At 41.1% G+C, this 20449-nt stretch overlaps 1 protein-coding gene across 1 annotated transcript in view; it reads right to left on the reverse strand.

The window, feature by feature from the left end:
• ZFAND3 (zinc finger AN1-type containing 3) overlaps positions 1-12379 on the reverse strand; it is a 135125-nt gene extending 122746 nt beyond the window's left edge. Inside the window, exon 1 of the mRNA XM_071428388.1 lies at positions 12127-12379. Within this exon, the coding sequence (XP_071284489.1) occupies positions 12127-12197 (71 nt within the window). The 5' untranslated portion in view covers positions 12198-12379. The remainder of the gene's footprint in view (positions 1-12126) is intronic.
• Between the last annotated feature and the right edge of the window lie 8070 nt (positions 12380-20449).

A 20449-nucleotide genomic window follows, 5' to 3' on the forward strand; every position in this document is an offset into this window, starting at 1 on the left:
ACAGAATCTTTTGTCACTCTCCATTTACACTAATGCATGACAGAAGTCTAGGAAATTTAGTGACATGTAACAGAACTAAAAAAAAAAGTGTCTTCACTATTAGCTATTAAACTAATGAACAGCAAATATGTAAATTACTAATTTCACGTGCATTGTTTTCTTGTCCTCTTACTTCCCAAAACTTTTACCCAACATCTAATCCTGTGCAAACTGGGGACTGGCAGATAACAATTTTGGATTTTCAGTTAAACATCAATTTTCTTCAGTCAATTCATGTAGATGATTTTGCTCTGTTTTGGGAAGAAAAATACTACCTATAACCACACAAAGAAAACGTTTACACTTGCCTAATTCAACTAGACTCAAAGCAATTTCAACACATCTCTAGTTTTTTTCTAGATGGTACAAATTGAACAGTTTAATCTTCTGTGGTAAGGAGAATACCACATTTAGTATTTGCTACGTATCATGCCAGAAACAGGGGTTTTCTGAACAACATACACACAAAAACAGCTGAAAAAATACGGAAACATTAAATCAGGCCACCTGTCCTGGCAGATAGAACACACTTGCCTTTCATGTCACTGCTGCAACCATGATGACCTAAGGGTATGGGCAAGACTGATTTTGAGGACAGAGGTAATATCAAGGTATATACTTAGAAAAAGCACATTAACTTTCCCATACACTGAACAAATGCCTGTGCCTCCAAAAGCTGGTCTACTTTTTCCAAATTAAGTAGTCTGCTGTGCTACTAAAAATGTAACACTTACCTTCAGAATTTGTCCTGCAGAATGATGAGGGACAGGAAAACTAAGCCAAAGAAAGTTAAGCACCACTGATTAACCAGCTAATAATCCCTAAATGAGGCTCATGCTCACCATTTCCCATACACTCTTCTGTAACTGCCTTCATGGACACCCAAAGAACACAAGTCCTTGAAGCCTCTATTTGTGTCAGAATTTACTAGGTAACTTTAAAAGAAGTATAAATCTATTTGGACCATAAACTGATTTAAATACTCACTGGTTGTCTAGTGGCCTTAAACAGTCTTTAAAAATAATAATTTAAAAAAAATAATAATAGTCCTCAAAAATAATATTTTTTTAAGTCTCTTCTTTATACAAGTTTGCAAAAAACACCTTGCTAGCAGAAGTCAGGAAGCCACTCTAAATCAGCAAACTGAAATAAGGTCAAAAAGAATGCTAATAAGAAAGCAGCTAAATCACTGTCTCAATGGCATCGAGGAGTGTGATGAAAACTTGATCTAAAAGGAGGGGGGAGGGGAAACACAGAAAGCAACCAAAAAAAAAAATTATAACAATCTCTGAAAGCTGCAGACTTAAGTTTCTCAAAGCACTGGTCTAGTTCTGTTTACTTTCCAATTCCAATTACAGCAGTTTCAACACCAACCAGTACTTTCTGTAATCTGAATTTCAGCTGCACTTCAGCTCAGGCAACTGAATTTTAAATTGTAATGCTGGAGTTCTTGTTATACCACTGAGTGATGGCATTTTCAGTATAATATAATGCATCAATTTGCTATATAATAATATACATCACTGTAATACACATCACTGTGGTTTTGTTTTTACCTTTTGAATCTCTCTTTGCAAGTCGCTTGAGCAGAACAGGAAGTGTTAATTATTCACCAGAAAGATTTCTGGTCTTTCCTGAATTAGTCACACAAGAACTTTAATAGTCAAAGGAGAGACTGCATCACAGAATAATGGATAATAATGGGGTCCTATCTTCATCAAGAGAGTGCTGCAAAACCACCTGAGACTCACAGATGTGTAATGCAGGCAGTTCTTGCTCCTCTAATTGCATAGCAACTCTCCTGATTGAAAGAGATTTCCTCCACCCACCACAAACACTTCCTTCTAGATGAACCACCTGGGAAACAACATGTCAATAGGTCAATATTGTCCCACAGCAAGTTCTGATTTAAAACAAACACCTGTTTCTAAATGAAAATACTCCTTGCTCCTAAATATGCCTTACTCCAAAATCTCTCATTCAAGGCTCGTAAAGCACTGTGGAATTGAATGAAGAGGGATATATGATTCACAAATGAAAACAGAGAGAGTCCATGCAGAGAAAAGCATGGACTGACTGTCACCCAGTGTATCAGCAGCAGAAATGGTAATAAATCCTTTCCAAACTTAAATGTAAGAATGGGACTTTTATTAAAAAAGGAACATCCTACTACCCATATCTTTATAGGTTTACAGTCTCTAAAGTCTTGTAATAAACAGATATCTCAAAAAAAATCAGCATTAAAGCACAATGTCTAAAGCAGTACCCCAGAGAATGTTAAACAGGAACACATCCAGTATCCTAAATAAAACAACTGCTAATAAACTACAGTCAAAATAAGAGAAAAATATATAGTGATATTCAACACTATATGCAGAGGCATTCTAACATCTAACTTGATGTTAGATTCTGGAAAGGAATTATACTCCAAAATAAATATGCTAGGACTTACTCCATGTATTTGACAACATCAGGATTTAACAAGCAGCAGAGTTAGTCCACTTTCCTAAATAAAAGAAATCAACCTGCTTCATCTTAATTATTATTTCCAAGGCAAGTTTAATTTCAGTTATTTTGTCAAGACATACTAATCACAAAGTCTCAATGCCAAGAAAAATATATTTGAAGTGTGTAAATATTATTGTTAATTGCTTTCTTTCTAAAGTTCAAAAATGAGTCATCACCTAGGGAAGATACTGAGTATATATGGACTAATCCTAAAAGCTCTTTTTAAGTTGTAGCAAAAATGATCATTCACCCACACATCTATGTACAAAAATTAAAAAAAAAAATCTTTCATCTTCTTCAAAGAATTTAAAATGTATTTTAAATTTTGTAAAATTCTGAGCGTTTTAAAAATTTAAATTACGATGCTTTTTTCCTATTAAAATGGAGTAATTATACTAACACGCTTGCTAATTAAAATTGGAGAGAATCTTCATTATGGAAACCCACTATATGATAATTGCTTTAATTCCTTCATGGAAGTAAACAGTCAAAAGTTTATTCAAAAATAGAGATTAATAGATTTTAAATTGATAAACATGTTAACAATTCAGGGGAACATTTGAAACCTATCTTCACGAATAAGCAAGCATTTGTTAACACCCAGACAATTTTGGAAACCATCAGTGTCCATTAGCTCACCGAAGGAGATCACTAAGGAAAAGGTAACAGTAGGGCATTGAGCAATGAACAAGCATTACTAACGCCTCGTCCTGCAAACTGATGTCAGCGATACCCAACCAAGAACTCTTCTTGCTTCAGGTAAAAAAATGCATTTCACTAGGTAATAGTGGATAATTGTTAAAGAAAAATTTCAGACACACTTAATTGATTTATCAAAAAGCCAGGCTCCTTAATATTGACATTATCTTGGACCAAAATAGCACCTAATCAATAGCTAGAGGACAATACAATTTCCAATACTGAGGGACTCTCGCTAAATGACAGCATTTTGCATACTTTATATATGCAGCTTCCTCTGAGACACCTCTGAATATAATAATTAGAGATAAAAATGCTGCAGTTATGGCGACAGAGCTGATGTCAGTAACAGTCATATTGTGAAGGATGGTTGTGTTTTAGCAATTAAGTCAATGAGGACATGACTTTGGATTCTGCTTTTCCAAGGGCACAACTAGGTGGTTATCGTGAAACCAGCCTGCTTTTCGTTCTTTTAAACACTGCTTCAAATCCAGTATTGTGCTCCTTTCTCCTCCCCCTTCCACAGATGCTTAGTATTTAAACAGGACTTTCAACTTAAATAGCACATTCAACCAAGCAGAAGTTAAATATATACATTACTAAGACAGGCCTTCAAATAAACAACTCATCCAACATTAGACACTATATAATCTAAAGAGCCAAAAACTAAGACAGTAATCATCAACCAAACTCTTTTTCTCTGTTTGTCTGACTGCTTATTAAAATTATTTTAGAAAAACCGGTTTTTATCTCCATTCAAAATTTTTCGTTACTTTCAGTTAGTCTCTAATTTACACCACACAATTATTGGAAGTCCAACACTAGCCAAAGTACATTTATTAAAGGACATAACACTGATTAAAGTAATATTAGAAATAAACTTCCTTAACACACTAATAAAAATACTGCAATATTTACAAACAGAAATTTATCTTCCTTGCATTGACTTATATTGTTCAAGTTCAGAGCATGCAAATGGTGGCCAGATTAAACAGATGGAATCAAACAGGATACGTAAAAGTCTTTCATACAGAGCATGGAGCAGCATTCTCTGCTGCAGGGAAGATGCCAGATGACACACTAAGTGTAAAAATCCATCAACAATTTTCTAATACAATTTCTCTGTACAGGCAGGTACTGCACTTAGCACAGTGCTACTAGTCAAATGCTATACACAGAAACTGAACACACAACTGTGAACATCTTCCTTCTCCTCCTGGAATACTGCAACTCTTCAAATACTCTATTTTCCTGAGTACAGGTAAGGAATAACTTGGAGTTAATGGAGCTATGCATTACAATACATTGTTTGACATTTAAGATTTCAAAAAAGTGTCAAAAAAATATAGAAATCTGACCCCACACTCTTTAAGTATATAAACTTTCCACCATTTCAAACAAAAGACCCAACTCTCTATTACAAAAATAGCTTTACATCAAAATCTTAAATTAGAAGGTAATGATTGGGCATTTTTGCAGAACCTAAAAATGCCAACCCACTACTTCTGTACATTAATGTCATCTCCATAGCCTGAAACCATTGTGGTCATTTACATAAATGTTTCATTTGTCAGAACCATTTATTATTCAATGCATATGGTATCCTCAACAATATTTTATGTGGCCCTCTTAGTGTCCTGAGGAGATGCCATTTTAATATCTGCAGTTACTCTGACCTAAGTTTCTTCACAGATCTGTCATCGAAAGAAGTTGATTCATGCTACAGCTACTGCTTGATTTTCAATTCTTCTTCCAAAAGCAAAGAAGGGACTCCATCCTAGTGAGCCCTGCCTGGTCAAAATAGACAGGAAATATTTCTGACACTTCAGTTTAAAAAGGAGATAAAAAGTGGGAGAAAATATAAATGGAATTTACTAGCCTAAAGTGAGTATGAAGTTTATCTTAACCCAAATAAGGGTTTCAACATAATCAAGATCAAATACTATCCAACACTCACAAGACATTTGTCTTAACTTTTGAAGTACAATAATAATTACATCAGTCAGGGTTGCATATTTGAGGAGACACATGAACAAAATTTTTAACTTCAAAGAATATAAGCAGTAATTGACTGAGAAAGTATATCACGTTCATAATTTTTACCCACTGGCTGTAAAGAAAGCCTGTGCCTATTTATATTCACTAGCTTCAAATTTAAAAAGAAATTAAAATCCAGGAATGGCATAGCATGTTAGTGAAAACATTCAAGTCAAAACCAGACATCTCCAATAAATACATCAATCAAGGATCATTCTCTCTAGTTAATGTTTTGCATCACCGATTTCAACACTTTAAAAGAAATACTGAGTCGTGAGGCTTCCACCAGTGTGAGACTTCAACAGCTGTCCAACATGCAGCAACAATATTAACATCAAATTTCAACAGAAGTGGTAAATTGTTTGAAATTTATGAAATTAAAATCAGCAGCAGTATTTCCCCAAAACTGATACCTATATTATAACCCTCTGACTGACTGGGCTTATCATCAGAAACCATTGATAACAGAAAGCATCTCCAGCAAAATGAAGCCTTACACAACCCACATCTATGGTACCATACAACATTTGAACATTTTAATAATTAGCATTAAGACAGATATTTCCTAGCACACACTGTGGAATAATTGCCAGCACTGCCCAAACAGTAATAGCTTTGACTAATCACAGTTTACAGAAGACACGATAAGGTTCTGTCACACAGCAAGACAGAAACTGGGAAGGTGACCTAGACACAGTAACTTTTAACTCCTCCAAGTTCAAAAAGGAGGACAATCTACTTCTTCCTTGTTTGTTCCACTTGTAAGAATAGCACCTACGATAGTGAATTTCGTTCTGACTGATGAGGAAGTTACAATTAGATTAAAAGGTGCTGGATATGCCTGTCTATAATTAACACAGCACCCATTTAAAATCAGAAAATATTTACAAAACATTTTATACACAGATTTTGAATAAATTCATGGTTTAGGCAAGAGGGCTTTTTCCTCAAATTCTGGCTGCACTATGTTAACAGACATTTTTAATCAAGCAGGCCTATTTTTGGATCTTCTTAAATAAAACGCCCTCATACACCAGCTGTTTGAATTTATTCACTCCTTAGAATTATCACACAGCAAGTTTAAAAGAAACAGAATCAATTACTTTTTTTCCCACAGAGAGAATGGTTAAATTATGGAATGGCTTCCTGCAGGATTTTGTAAGGGTCAAGAGTACATATGGCCTCACCAATTCATTATGCAAATTTATTGAAAAATAGGTAAGACCTACTAAGCTGTAAATCTATAAAACAGAGGACAACCTTATGTCAGACTGCCAGAAGCAAAGGAGATATACCAAGATAAGCATCACTGAATGCTTGCTCTGTCCTTATGCTTATTCCCTCTTCATCACTTATCACCCAAATCAGAAATAGGGCTGGATGTATCCTTGGTCTGATCCAGAACAGCTGGTTTTCATTAAGTAACAAAATCTCCTTTCTGTTTTGTCTATTCTATTAAGTACTGCAAAAGAAAGCATTGTTTTCACATTCCTAGAAAAGAGCTTATTACAGTTAAAGTATTAAATCCAGTTCATCTGCTTTTACTTCAAGTGCAAATAAGCCCCATTTCACAAGGTATGTTTCTACAGCAAATGGAAAACAGCAAAAATGTGATACCTTGCAACTTCAGTTGCAAGAAGCAAGAGCTCACTGTACAAAAAATGGATAAAATTTATACTTTTGACTTTATTTGATATGTCCTTCTAGTTGCATTATGACTGAGGGAAATCACAATTTATCATTCTTTACCCTGCATATTTTTATTCAAACAGGGAACATGACAAAGCTCAATTCCTCACCACCACTCCCTCCTCAGACAGAAGCTTCTCTATCTCATAATTCTCAGTATCGTCTAAAATCAGGATCTAAGCAAATAATTTCAGTGCCTCTCCAACATCCCTTATCATACACTGTAGCACTTTGTAAGAAAGTTGTAAATAAATCAATTTCTCATCAGTCTTTGTTTCTCAGTTAAATAATCTGTCACTTCTATTTCTGCAACAGACCAATAGATATATTATTACAGCAGTTAGTGCTGGATTTAAATATAAACTGCTTCAAGTTCTTTTATCCAATAATTTAACAGAGTATTATATAAGTTCATGCATAATATTAAAAAATTAGAATATTAAGGTATTTTTAGCCTTAACCTAAGAGCAAAATAGAGTACACTGTCTCACATAAAGTGACAAATTCACTGCTTACTCCAGCATCTGATCCAAAGTGCCAGCCAGGGAAAGCCTGGCTAAGGAACTGCATGATCCAAGCCCAGTGAAAACAGATTCTCAGAGGGAAAGATACATATTTCAACAGTGTACTCAAGCTTCATTTAGGAACATCTACATGAAGTTGCAACAACAATTAAAGCAAAATTAGGTCTAGGGAGGCATTATGCATTCACAATGACCTACACTGCCTGTGAGATGAGACAGTGTTTATTAAAAAGGAACACTTAGAGTTCCTATGGATTGAATAGCGGTAATCACCAAAAAAAGTAAAGAAAAGACTAGTCAGAAAAGAGGCTTCTAAATGGCACATTATATATAACCATTGTTTGTTTAGAATCTAAAAGCAAGCTTTGGTGATATACACTCACAAACTTATCATGCTTAAGTTAAATGATTCACCGTTTGATCAAATGTTTAATTTTAGCAAACAAAATTGAGGAAAGAGCCAGATTGGCATGACAAGGATCTGATGATCCATAAGTGACTGGAAAATCCAGACTCAGAAATAAACTCTGAATTGGGCCTGCACAGAATGCTTGGGGCACAGTGTCTCATCACACATACGATGCATGCAGTGTCAGAAAAAGGCAGACCAAATGGCAACATCCTGCAAAAGCCCTGCTGGCATGTTCTCAAATAATATTGCTATCAGTTTTAGCTGACTACAGAACCTTATAGTTGCCAGAACTAAGATGAAATGAAACTAATCATACTGTGTTTTCAATCAACTTCCTGCTGGCTGCCACCATTTCAAGAATGGAATTCATTTGTTTTATGTCTATTAACATATTTCCCTCTTTTCTGGTTCTAAGGCACTAAATGCAGTGGTATGGTATCAGTCTGGACAATAAAAATGATAAGCAGCAGTCAGTACAGTACAAATGTACTCTAGTGACATACTCTTTTCACAGTATAGGCTACCACCAGCTTACAAGTCCCTTCTATGCATATAACCATTTAACAGTAGTATCCCCAGCCCTCTGATGGTTTCACTCACTACAGAAACCTTCATGGAGATCTTTAGAAGTCAAAGAGAAATTGCCAGCATGTAGGTCATTAAAGAATCAGCCTCATCTCTAATAAGCAAAAATGCTTAACTGGAATATAATACATCCAGTAATATTTTCATGTATTTATGAAATCTTCAACCTTGAGCTCATATACATCGTAAGGGAAAGGCTTCTGAAATCCAGTAGTCTAAGAAAACATAAACATTACACAATTCTGTAATTCTGTAGTCTGTTAACCAGGAAAGTAAGAAAGCATTTTTCCAGGTCATAAGAACCAGAAGTTAAATACAGCATATTTTAGATTAAGAAATCTAAGATAACTTGCATACTGAACCCTTTCCAATATTTGTATACTAAGACTATTCCAATAAATAGTGAGATAGTTCCTAATGACTGAAGCTGAAGATATAAAAATAGGGAGAAAAGGGAGCAAAATATTTCCAAACACTAAGTTGTATGAATTTTTCATAAATAACATGAATACAGATGAGGTTTTTTCAACTGAGATTATATGGGTAAGTGAAATGACTCTGTAAAATATCAAGATCATCTCAGTGCTCCATTTAAACTTTACTCGAGCAGAAATTACTGACTGGAGAGTCTAAAAAGAAGGGCGAGTCTGCAGATTTAAGGATGGATTCCATGATCTTCAACAAAAGGCAAGCAAACATTAGTTGTTGACCTTAAGCAGATGTTTCAGAAGTTCTTAACAGCCTCACTCAAAAGTATCTTCTTTCAGCTGTTCATTTTTCAGTCTCTCAGATCTTGAAACATCAAGAGTTTAGTAGTTTTCCAGTCTCTAGAGATTCTTGAAACCTAGAGGATCTGAATTTCTAATATAAACCCAAGTCTTCTAAAAGAAGAACCCCTCCAACTTCAATGCAATAGCACATTTTAGTCTGCTCCTGTAATCTCTTTGCATGCCATCACTATCAACACGTGTCTCTGGAGCTGCTTCTATCCCTGTTCAACCAATGGGCAAGCTTTAGCACAGTAACCCATAGCTTACTTTAATTTTAATAATGCTTTCAGTCTTTTCCTTAATAGTTTCTGTCTTTGTGGCTTACTGCAGAATACATGCATCTTATTACAAAGAGTCCTATAGGCATTATATAAAATCAATTTCAAAAAAAAAAGGCATCATCTTTTATACTTGGTAAAATATAGACCTTATTGTTTGACCCCCAGACACAAAATTGTTCTGCTGCTTACCTGGCTTGGGCTGACTCAAGAAGAACTGTGAAAGGGCTCTCAACCACAGTACTGACCCAAAAACATAAAGCAATACCTCTACACTACCTTATTTACAAATTCGATGGAAACTACTACATCAAATTACAAGTTTCATAACTTTTCATAGCTTTAAATGTACTGGCCCTGTTGTTCCAAAACATGACTTGACAGACATTGAGATGATATGAAAGTCACCGGTAAGATGCTGTCTTAAAACATGTCATAACCCTAGGTAGAGCAAGGGTTGCTCTAGGAACCCTACCTGAAATCTAGAGCAGCAGAATTTCAACTTTACACAAATCTAAATCTTTCTGCTATCACTACTTACTTTCTTCAGAAAGCTGGCATAAAACTGTAACCCCTTAAGAACTCCTGACAATGCAACTTCACTAGAAAGGCACATCTGCACTGATTTACCACACAATCCGTTCTAGCACTAGCAAGGCCTGGGTAAATAAGGTCATGTAGTGACTTAAGCTTTTTCAGGACTGAAAAGGACAGCAATCAACTCTGGAAACTGACAGGACCATTTTTTAAAGTGGAAAAATAGATACTTATTTTGTCACTGTGTATTGAAATGCACCTGGCAGACACTTAAAGAGACTGAAAAACAGGCTAATTCATTCACTGTATTAGAGGAAAAAGTGAAGGGTTTGTTCCACACTGCTGTCTTTCAAAATTATCATACAAAATTATCATACAAAACATCCAGTACATGGATGGCACTCTGAAGGAAAACAAAAATGGGAGGGCGAAAAAAATACCAGCTGATATCTGCTTGTGCAAGGGAAGCATGTTTAAAAAAAATCAGCTTTAAAGGCAATGAGTTTTCTTGAGAGCCTCCTGTAACCATTAAGCAGATCCTTGAACACAAAGCACCAGATTTCTTCTCATTATCAAAACATGCTGAACTAGCCAAGAAGTCGAGCCCAAAGAAAAAGTTCACTTTCAACTTTCTACAATTCTCCCATAAGTATCACGTTACAGAAGTCAGTGCACTGCATTAGAGATAGCAAAAACTTGTTCTCCACTACTTTACAAAAAAAATCAGACCCAAATATGGGAGCTTAGCAAAACAAACATAAACAAAATTATTTACTATGTCTTTATAATCTGTCTTGTAAGATCACTCCCAACAGGGCCATGGCATTTGTTGCAATTCAGGCTTCTGTCAATACTAAAAAATGGGATTTTGTTTAAAATCCTGCCACTTCAATGAACCAACCAAACCTGCAGTGACATCACTAAATCACTCTTATTGCATCTTTTTTCTCTCAGCCTCCACTTCCCCAGAGTACCTTAAATTGCATGACATAAATCCCAAGAAGGTACAATCACAGACAAGTGTAAATCTCAGGTGGGCCCTCAAAAGTCTATTTAGTCACATACCCTATGAATTTTCCATAAATAAGAACGTTAGGGACTAATGTTGCTGTGATAGACACTAAAGACATTTTACGACGATGTGTATCTGCTAGAATACCATCTCCCATGGTACAAGTGATTTTTTTTTAAAAAATCAGTAATGGAAATATCTTCAACAGACACGACCCTAGAGGTGGTAGTTTAGTAAGGAACAGATTTACTTTTTTTTTTCACCTTTGGCAAACAGGAATGACCCCTACTTCCTTCTTCCTAAAAGGGTATCAGCAACCAGCTAACACGGGCCTTATCTATTATGAACCCCTTCGCTTTCATAAGGTGGAGAACGAAGTATGTTTTTGTCCTTACCCTTTTTCCCTCATTAGTTATGCTGCCCTGCGTGAATCGCAGCGACAGCTCCCGGTTGCCGGGCACAGGGCAGGGATGCGTCAGGGACACCCGTCAGGGCACCCAGGGGCCCGCATTACTCAGCTGCGCCTTTGAGGAGCTGAAGGCAGGCCCCGGAGCGCAGCCCGCAGCCCCAGAGGAGGGGCGGCCTCTCCAGGAAACCTGCGTGCCTGGGAAGCGGTCAGGCCTCCCCCGCCGGGCTGCCGGGAAGGCCGCGGTGTCCGGGCGGCGGGGGGGCCGCGGGCGGCTCCGGCACCCCCTCCCCCTCTGCGCCCGGGGGCAGCGCGGCCGCCTCCCCCCGGGGCACCCGCTGCCTTTTCGACACCGCGGTCCGGGCCCCCCGGGACCTGGCACCCACAGGCACGGAGACATCCCTTTTCCGAAGGGGGGGAACCCCCGCGGCCCGCCCGGCAGGGGCCCGGGGCCGCCCCCTCCCCGCGGCGAGCTGCGGGCTCGGGCCCCGCGACCGCCGGTGCCGGGGGTTACGACCTGGCCCGTTCCACCCCCCGCCCGGCCGAGGCCCCCCGCCGCCTCGCCCTTCGCCTGGCCGCCCGCCCCCCTCCGTCCCTCCCCGCCCCAGCCCAGCCCCGGGCCCGGCTCACCCCCAGAAGCCGCAGGGGCAGCGCGGGGGCAGGCTGGGCGCCTTGCTGCGCTCGCTGCCGGCGTCTCCCATGGTGGGACCGGGGCGCGGGGCGGCGGCGGGCGGGGGGCGCGCGGCTCCCGGCCGGGATTCCAGGCCGGTCAGCTGGAGCCGGGCGGCACCACTGGGGAGGCGGCGGAGGGGGAGGGCGCGGGGGGGCCCGGCCGCACCCTGCCGATGGGGCGGGCAGGGGAGCGGAGACGCGGCGGCACGGGGACGCGGAGCTCCGTGCGACGGCGCCACCCGCCCACCGGTGCCGGTGACCGCCCCGGTGCCACAGCGGCGCGCGCCCGCCCTCCCCGGAGCGCCGCTCGGCCCCTCGCGCAACAATGCGTGCCCCCCTCAGGCACCGTGGCTCCCCCCGTCCTGAGCGCGATGGTTTAGTCAAGCCACCGAATCAGCTGGGAGCGGCATGTACCACAGCACATCCCCGGGGGAAGGTGGGGCGGATCGTGTGCGGGAACTGCGTGAGGAGCGAGTCTGGAGGGCACCCATAGGCTCGAGAAGAGAACAGGATTCTCAATCACGAGTCCCAGGCGGGACTGAGGCCCGCAGAACCGCCTAGAGCCGCTGCCCTCTTTTGCCTCTACCCATACGTTGGGCACACAGTGGTACAGCCAGGAACGGGTGGCGGGGTGCTGGTGCCGCTCGCACATGCGCAGACGGGCCCCTGACGCGGAAGTCTGTCGGAGGGAGCGGGTCCCGGGGGGCCGGGCCGGGCCGGGCCCGTCGCGGGCTGCCGTTCCCGCTGTGCTGGGACCTGCTTCGCCGAGGGACGCTGTTCAATATCTTTCACTTGTCCTGGTCGCTGCCAGCGCAGTGTGCCGGGGCCGGGCCGGCTGTGCGCGCTCAGGAGCTCTCCCTGGAGGCTGGGCGGCTCTGGGGGGCTCCGGTGCGGTGCGATGCGGGGTGAGGACAGGGACTTGTTCCCTTGGGCCTCCGCTTGGTGAGAGGTCTGGAGGGCCCCGAGGGCGACGCTTGCCCTTCTGTTTGCCTTCTTATCCTGTAGCTGTTCGTCCTCGGTTGCCTCAGTCCGAACTAAAGCCGTGTAGGTGTTTGACGTACTCAGGGTTCTCCTGGCCTGTGGTGAGCACCATGAGGAGACGGAGCTGTGGGCTGGCTACAGCCGGGACAAGGCAGGCCGCGCCGGCCCGCTCCGTGCTCTGGGACCTGCAAGAGGTAAGGGATGCAGGGAGGGAAGAGCACGGCTGGCACGGTCATTACTGGCGGCTCCTTTGACGGACAGGAAAGGAGAGGGGAATTTCCAGCACCTGGACTTGAGGGCTGAGTAATGGGGATTGTACTTCTGGTACTGGTTTAGCCAATAGTATTGAGCAAGATACAGCCTTGCACTCTCTGTACCTTGGTTTTGTCTGTGAAATGGAAATGGTGCTGACCACCCCCACCCCTCCCTGCCAGAAATTTCAGATCTGAGTGGGAAATGTGTGGAAAAATACTGGTGTGGCATTAATGGAGGGGGAAATCTGATCTATTCCTGGCTGCTGTTGCCTGTCTTATACTTTGATTTTTGCTTTGCACTTAAAACCAAGGTTATTAAACTTTGAAAATAATAAACATTCTTAACAAAGTTCAGAGTATGTGAATTTTTGTGAACAGCAATTAATTCTGACAAAGATATTATGGCTTTGGTATTAAGCTTCCTAAAGCATCTTCTATCAAATTAATTAATGACAGAAAAAAAGCAATAACGAAGTACATATACACACATGCTTAAAACTTTTTAATAAAAAAACTTAATTGAAATCATGTAAACAAGACTTCTTGTGAAAAAGCTGGTTCATGACAGTTTACTAATGGTGGTGATTTTTTCAAACCATTCTAGTCTGACTCCAGCTGATGCAACTCTCTGCCCTCTTTGAAGTGTCTGTGGCTGCAAACCACCCTGTGCACTGACCAGCACCAGGCAAAGCTGTCCCTGGGCAAAGCTCTCTGAGGACAAAGCTGAGCTGCTGAGGGTACCAAGAGAAGGGAGTACGTGAAAAAAAGTAGCCTTGGCCTTGTTAACTCAGCCCTTTAAGCCAGTAAGTCAGCTGGAAACTGAAATGGTCTCTTTTGTGCTGGTTACCTGCACTACTACCAGAAGCTGTAAACTCCCCTCAGATAAGGAGTGGCTTCTTAAAGATGATCTAATAGGCTTTATGTCTGTAATTGCTATTAAGGTAAGCTCATACTGAGTTAGCTTTCAACTATTATGAATCTTGTGCAGAAGCAGTCTCTCTGCTCAGTACTTCTGTGTCACCTCAAATAAACCTTGGCTTTCATCACCTGGAGAGAGCCTAGAAGAAAGATGGAGTCTGTTTACATGGGCATGTAGGGACAAGGACAAGGGGGAATGGCTTTAAACTGACAGTAGATTTAGATTAGATAGTAGGAAAAGAATATTTAACTGTGAGAGTGGTGTGGCACTGGAACAGGTTGCCTAGAGAAACTGTGCTTGCTCCATCCCTGAGAGTGTTTGAGAACAGCTTGGATGGGGGTCTGAGCAGCTTGGTCTAGTGGAATGTGTCCCTGCCTGTGGCAGGGAGGTTGGAATTAGATGATCTCTCTTTAAGTCCCTTCCAACCCAGGCCATTCTATAATTTTGTAAAATGATGCTGGGATTATGTCAAAATTCCAGTTTTTCAAGCAGTTCAGATTTTAAAAAACCCTGCAAGGGTGTGGTACTTCACTCCAAAGTTAAACACAAGCATGAATGTAGGGACAGTGCTGTTACACAAAGCAAACACTTACTAAGCAAGCTGCCAGTGAAGATACACAAACAACTGACTAGCTGCTACTAATGCCCTAAGGAAGAATAATCTCAGGGACACACACATGATAGGCTTCAGGATTACAGTGCAGCTAAATACTATGGGATCCAGAAGAGGGGAGCATGTGCTTTGATTTCATGTCATGTTTTAATAATGTATTTAGCCTTTTTTATTTTAAACTATGACCTTTGCAACACTGTTTTTGTATATTTGTGATATTTCCCACTTTGCCTAGACAACAGAAAATTACCAATGTATCAGTTCAGCATTGTCTCCTGAAAATTCAGTATGTTAATCTGTACCTGCTTTTCTAAACCTTTTAATGTTTTGATTTGTGTCATGTGTCTGCTAATCACATCCATCCATTTACAACCACCAGAAAGTGTTTTTGTGTTGAAATGTGGCAGCAAGGGGAAGTACAGCTGAGCGACGCTTCTTTAGAGGCTGGCAAGGAGAAAACTGGTTCAGCTGATCTAAAATTAATGCTGTCATGAACAGGGCATTGCAACCTCCATTCAGATCCAACCTCCAACAGATCTCTTCCTAAGACAGGCCTCTGGCCCCTGAGGAGTTTCAGTGCTGACATTTTCTCTGGCTTTTTTTGATCCAGAGTCCAGGCCCTGGATACTTTCTCAATAATGTACAAGCATCCACAGACAAATGGATGAACAGCACTTAGGGGATACATAGAGGGATAGGTAGCATATTAGTTGGTTCCAGGGCTGGGAATACTCAGATGCAGAAAGTTATCAAATGATCCAGATGCAGCAAAGCATGTTTCAGCCTTTGGAAGCAAATATGCATTATAAACATGCATTAGGTGGGGGAAAAACCTCCTGAGTGATGGGAAGGTAATTCGGAGAAGAGTGGTGCCTGGAATAGTGAGCAACAGTTTAAGTACGTAACAAGAGAAACAGCTCATGCAATTTTAGTTCTGTGTATCTGAATGCATGAAAGACATGGGGAAGGGGCTAATCCTTTCTAATGAGTGGCCCTGCAGCTATTCTCCAGGCATATTTTTGCAGACAATTCAGAGAATACAGAGAAAAGCAGCCAAAATACAGGCTGCAGATGCTGAAATACTTGAAAAATCTCATGTTTACTGTCTGGCCATTTGGGGAGAGATTATAATCATACATTCTTACTTAAAATTGTCACCAAAAATAGAAGGTATTTGCTAGCAGGACACACAGAATTTAGTAAAAAATAGAAACATTTCTCTAAGGAGATAAATACCTAGGACATATGCAGAAAGTGTTCTCATGGTAAAGTCTGATTTTAACCTCTCACTGAGGTTCATTTCTAGCTCATTCTCAGCAGGACCCCATTGTAGGATTAGATGAGGTAATAGAATCAGGAGGCACAACTCCACCAAATTTAGAAGCATCAATTAAATACCATTGTTTCTCAAGAGCTCCCTTTTTTTTTTTCTCACTATGCTAGAAAAGGTTGTACCTGTAGAGAATCAGAACATTTTGGGGTGGTTTATTTTAGTATAAACATGATTGCCTGACTGAAATACATGTGCACAACCATAAAGTGGAGCAGGTGGAGAATGTCACAAGTATTGTACATCTTCCTTCTCATCTTGAGATCTAAATTACCATGAAATGATAAAAGTGACTCGTGATGCCAGTCTGTTTGAGAGACTCTTGAACTGATTGAAATAATCACCACTTTTTAATTCCTCTTCAGTAGGCAGATATTCTTAGTGAAGTCTTTTCTTTTGGAAGATCATTCTTGTTAAAACCTGTACTGAGGCTGCGAAATAAAATGAGCATGTGGGAAAGGGCAGTGGAGAGGACATGTCTGAGCTCTAGCCATAGCAAACAATAAAAGTGAACAATTATGATGATTCACAAGAGCCCAGGGCACGGACTGCAGACCATGAAGGCATTAACCTGCAGCAAGTCAGCAACATAGATCTGACCTTGGAAAAAGTGACTGATCCGTGCCAAAGGCTGCCTGAATGGGGACTGAGGCTGCCAGGCTTGCAAGTGCCTGCTCTTTGCTGCATAGCTCACCTCATTTTCTGCATTTGAAACGCATACCTTGGGTTTTGTATGCACCTGGCCTGGCAGGTTGTGATCCAGCTGAATGCCTCAGCCTTTGCTTACTCATTTAGTTTAAGGTAGGTGTCAGTGCAAGCTGTCTGAACAGAGAGGTGCCCACACCTTAGCCTCTGGCTTGGCCTCAATGAATCCAACTCAGTTTTCTTTGCTGTTCCAAGGAAGTCTCCAGATTAAAGAAAGCAAGCTGAGCTCATCTTGGCACTCAACATTGCTTGTGTTGACAAAGCAAAAAAAAAAATCATCAAAATATCAGCCATGAATTATCAATTTATGAGTCATGCAGATTAGGAGGTTTTGTAGCTGTGTCTTTTTAAAACATAAAACATAAGCTTGAAAACTAAAGGACAAGTTTAAATAGTTACAATACAGAATTTGGAGTTGGGACTTTGACATTCTTCTGGTTATTTTAAGTTTCTGTGCCTCAGTTTCGTTTTCTCAACTGGAAACAATAATCTCATGGGCACTCTGGTAAAGGAGTCTTTAGTGGATGGTGGTTTTAGAAATTAAAAACTGCTGCTGTTGCTATTACTGTGAGTAAGAGAGTGCTATTTCTTTGCAGTTAATGGCTGGATGGAAGGTCCAAGGTTAAAGAGAAAATTCTTAACCAGTTGCAATTTGCATTATTATGACTAACCCAGAGGCAATTAATAATACTTCTATTTTTTCAGACATGTATTTCTTCCCCTTCCTGCCCCTTATGTAATCAAGGGCACTTGGAAAAAAAGCACAGATGGAAAAATTGGAGTGCAATTAAACAAACATTCTAGGCTAGTCTAAAAATGCCAGATAATGTATTTCAAATAAAAAATCAGAATCTTAGACATGATTTAGTAGAAGGAGTGAGGATGCCTAGAAAACAAAATTGAGTAGTGACCTCACACAGTATGGTGACAGCAACTAATACTGAAATCACTCACACAAAAATAAACCTGCAGATGCTAAAAGATGTGTAGATGTGGTACTTTGGGACATGGCTTAGCAGCAGTGCTGGGTTGACAGTTGAACACAATGATCTTAAAGGTCTTTTCCAACCTAAATGATGCAATGGTTCTATGTTCTATATAAGTGAGACTTTCATTATTATTATTAGAAACCAGGAGACTTATGAATCTGTAATGATGCTGAATTTGTGCTAGGCATTTCCTGGTACTGCATGGCAGACTCAGCAAAGACCAATCTTAGCCTTTGAATGTTCTTTTTAGCAAATGATCTCCAGTACTTCTTAAAAGAAAAAAAAAAAAAAAAGGTAAGCATTGTGACAGCAATTTTACCGGGAGGAAAGCAGCTTTGGAAAGTGAAACAAGCTGCCTCGGGTCACACAAGAAGGCACCTGCAGATCTAGTAATAGCATTCACATTGCTCAACTCCCAGTATAGCAACCGATGCAGTCTCTCTTGCAGAACTCATGCCTTGGGTGCTCCAATAAGCACCTCCCAGGACCTACTTCCTCTGCCACAGTGTCCAGGTTTGCTTAACAGCAGTATCTCAAGTCATTGCTGCAGCTGCTTGATTTATAAATTGCAGGGATAAAAATGAATAAAGCACTATACATGTCCTTCCATTTGAAAAAGCAGCTTAGGCTGAAAGAATATGGTTAAATGGAAAGGTAGAATATTATAATATTTATATATTTCTTCTGTTTTCTTTACCTGTCTTCAGGATTTTCATAATGCCTTGAGTAAAGGGATCTTATCTGCACCTGTGTCTTCTGGGTCCTACTGCAACACAGATACAGAAGCATTATAAAAAACTCATCTTGTATAAATATGAAAAAGTTCACCTTCATTAGATTGGAAGGTGCCTGCCCCTGGTAATCTATTTGAATATAACTATTCTGCTCTTTCTTCCACTGCTCTGAAGATGTCAGCCCTAGGGATGCAGCAACTGAACATATTTCTTGGCACCTCAACAGGTTTATTAATTTTCTGACTTCTGACCTGGTGTTTTTGAGCGCAGCTGAGATGGGCAGTAATTCCCTCATAAACACTCCAGTGTCAGGGAGGCTTAATTGCTTGGCGTCATAAGAAAGTGTTTGGTAGTTCAATGACAAAAGGTCTTAGAGAATGTGAAATGAGAGCTGACAGTTCTCCTTGCTGCCCCTGCCTGCTCCCCTCCATAATGTATCCAGCATTTAGCTTTTTCAGGGCTGTGGCACCAATGTTAGCAGAGCAAACCCTGATCCTGCTGTTGATGGTATCCATGTGATCACAGCAAGATCAGAAGTTAGAAGTCATAAGTGCCACTCGGGTAATTTAGTAAACAGCAGCAGCACCAATTTCTTTTACAGCAAGAAAAAAAATACATTGCAACTGGAAATGAAGAGCATACAGAGCAGCTGTTTCAAATTTGTCTGATGCTGTTATAAAACAAGTTTAAAGTGTTAACAGTTGTACCCATGGCACAGTTTCCCCTGCTGTGTGCACACTGACAGCTTTCCTTTATGCAATGTAACTGAGCTACCACATTTGTGCTCAGTTCCCTTGCTGTTCCTCTGAGATGTATTTCTCCAGCTGTGGGCTGGAAATGACTGGGCAGACTTCTGGACTTGGAGGAACACTGTGCAGCCAACCACAGCTATCACACCATACAGCAGCCTCTGCTGGGCTGACCAGTGCTTGTGGTAGTCCTCAAACCTTCTGCCCATCCTCTTAAATGTGTGTGACCTTCTGACTCCAGATGGGGAGTCACACCTCCAGAGAGCCCCAAGTGTTTCACACTCTGCCTGTCACATCAAGGTGATGGCAAAATACAAGCAGGAAAGGCTGGAGGAGGTGGTGGCACTGACCAGCTTAGTGCTCCCCAGGCCAGAACAGCAGCCATGGGTCTTAAACAGGTACTGAGGAGGAGGTGAATTGGCGAGGGGCTGCTGGAGAATCCTGTCCTGCATCTTGCAGTAACATACCTGGGGCAGTGTGCTCTACTGTCCTCTCCCTGGGCTGAAAACACTGAGATCTGAAGGAGTCTTCACCCAAAGGGCAGAACTGCTACTCCAGTTTGCAGGAAGTGGAGTATTTGCCAGAGAGTGAGGCAATGGTGCTCATTGAAGGTAAGGAGAATGCTGAGGCTTTGAATTTTCCTTAGAAACTCAGCAGGGGATTTCTGTACCCCCTCTGTCAAACTGCAAAGCATTTCACTCTAGCAGGCTACTGCTAAAGCCAGGATGCTACATTTTGTTTCAGTCAGTCGAGAAATTTGAGGAGAACCTAGACAGCAAAGCAACAGATAAGAAATCCAAGCAGCAAGACATGAGAGGATGGTTTCCAGGGAACTGGGGGAGTTAGAACTCAGAATCTGGAAGCAGTAGTTAGGGAGATGCTTCTGACAAGATACCAGCCATGGTGACAAACCTTGGCCCACCTGCAAGAGAAAGAAATTGGTTTGCACAACAACATTGTAGTTGGGACAGAAAGTGGAGAGCAGACTGGATGAGAGACAGGCTGCA

The sequence above is a fragment of the Agelaius tricolor genome, unplaced genomic scaffold (genome assembly GCF_023055355.1).
Source record: "Agelaius tricolor isolate 1412-34295 unplaced genomic scaffold, bAgeTri1.0.p SCAF_1, whole genome shotgun sequence".
Lineage (NCBI taxonomy): Eukaryota > Metazoa > Chordata > Aves > Passeriformes > Icteridae > Agelaius > Agelaius tricolor.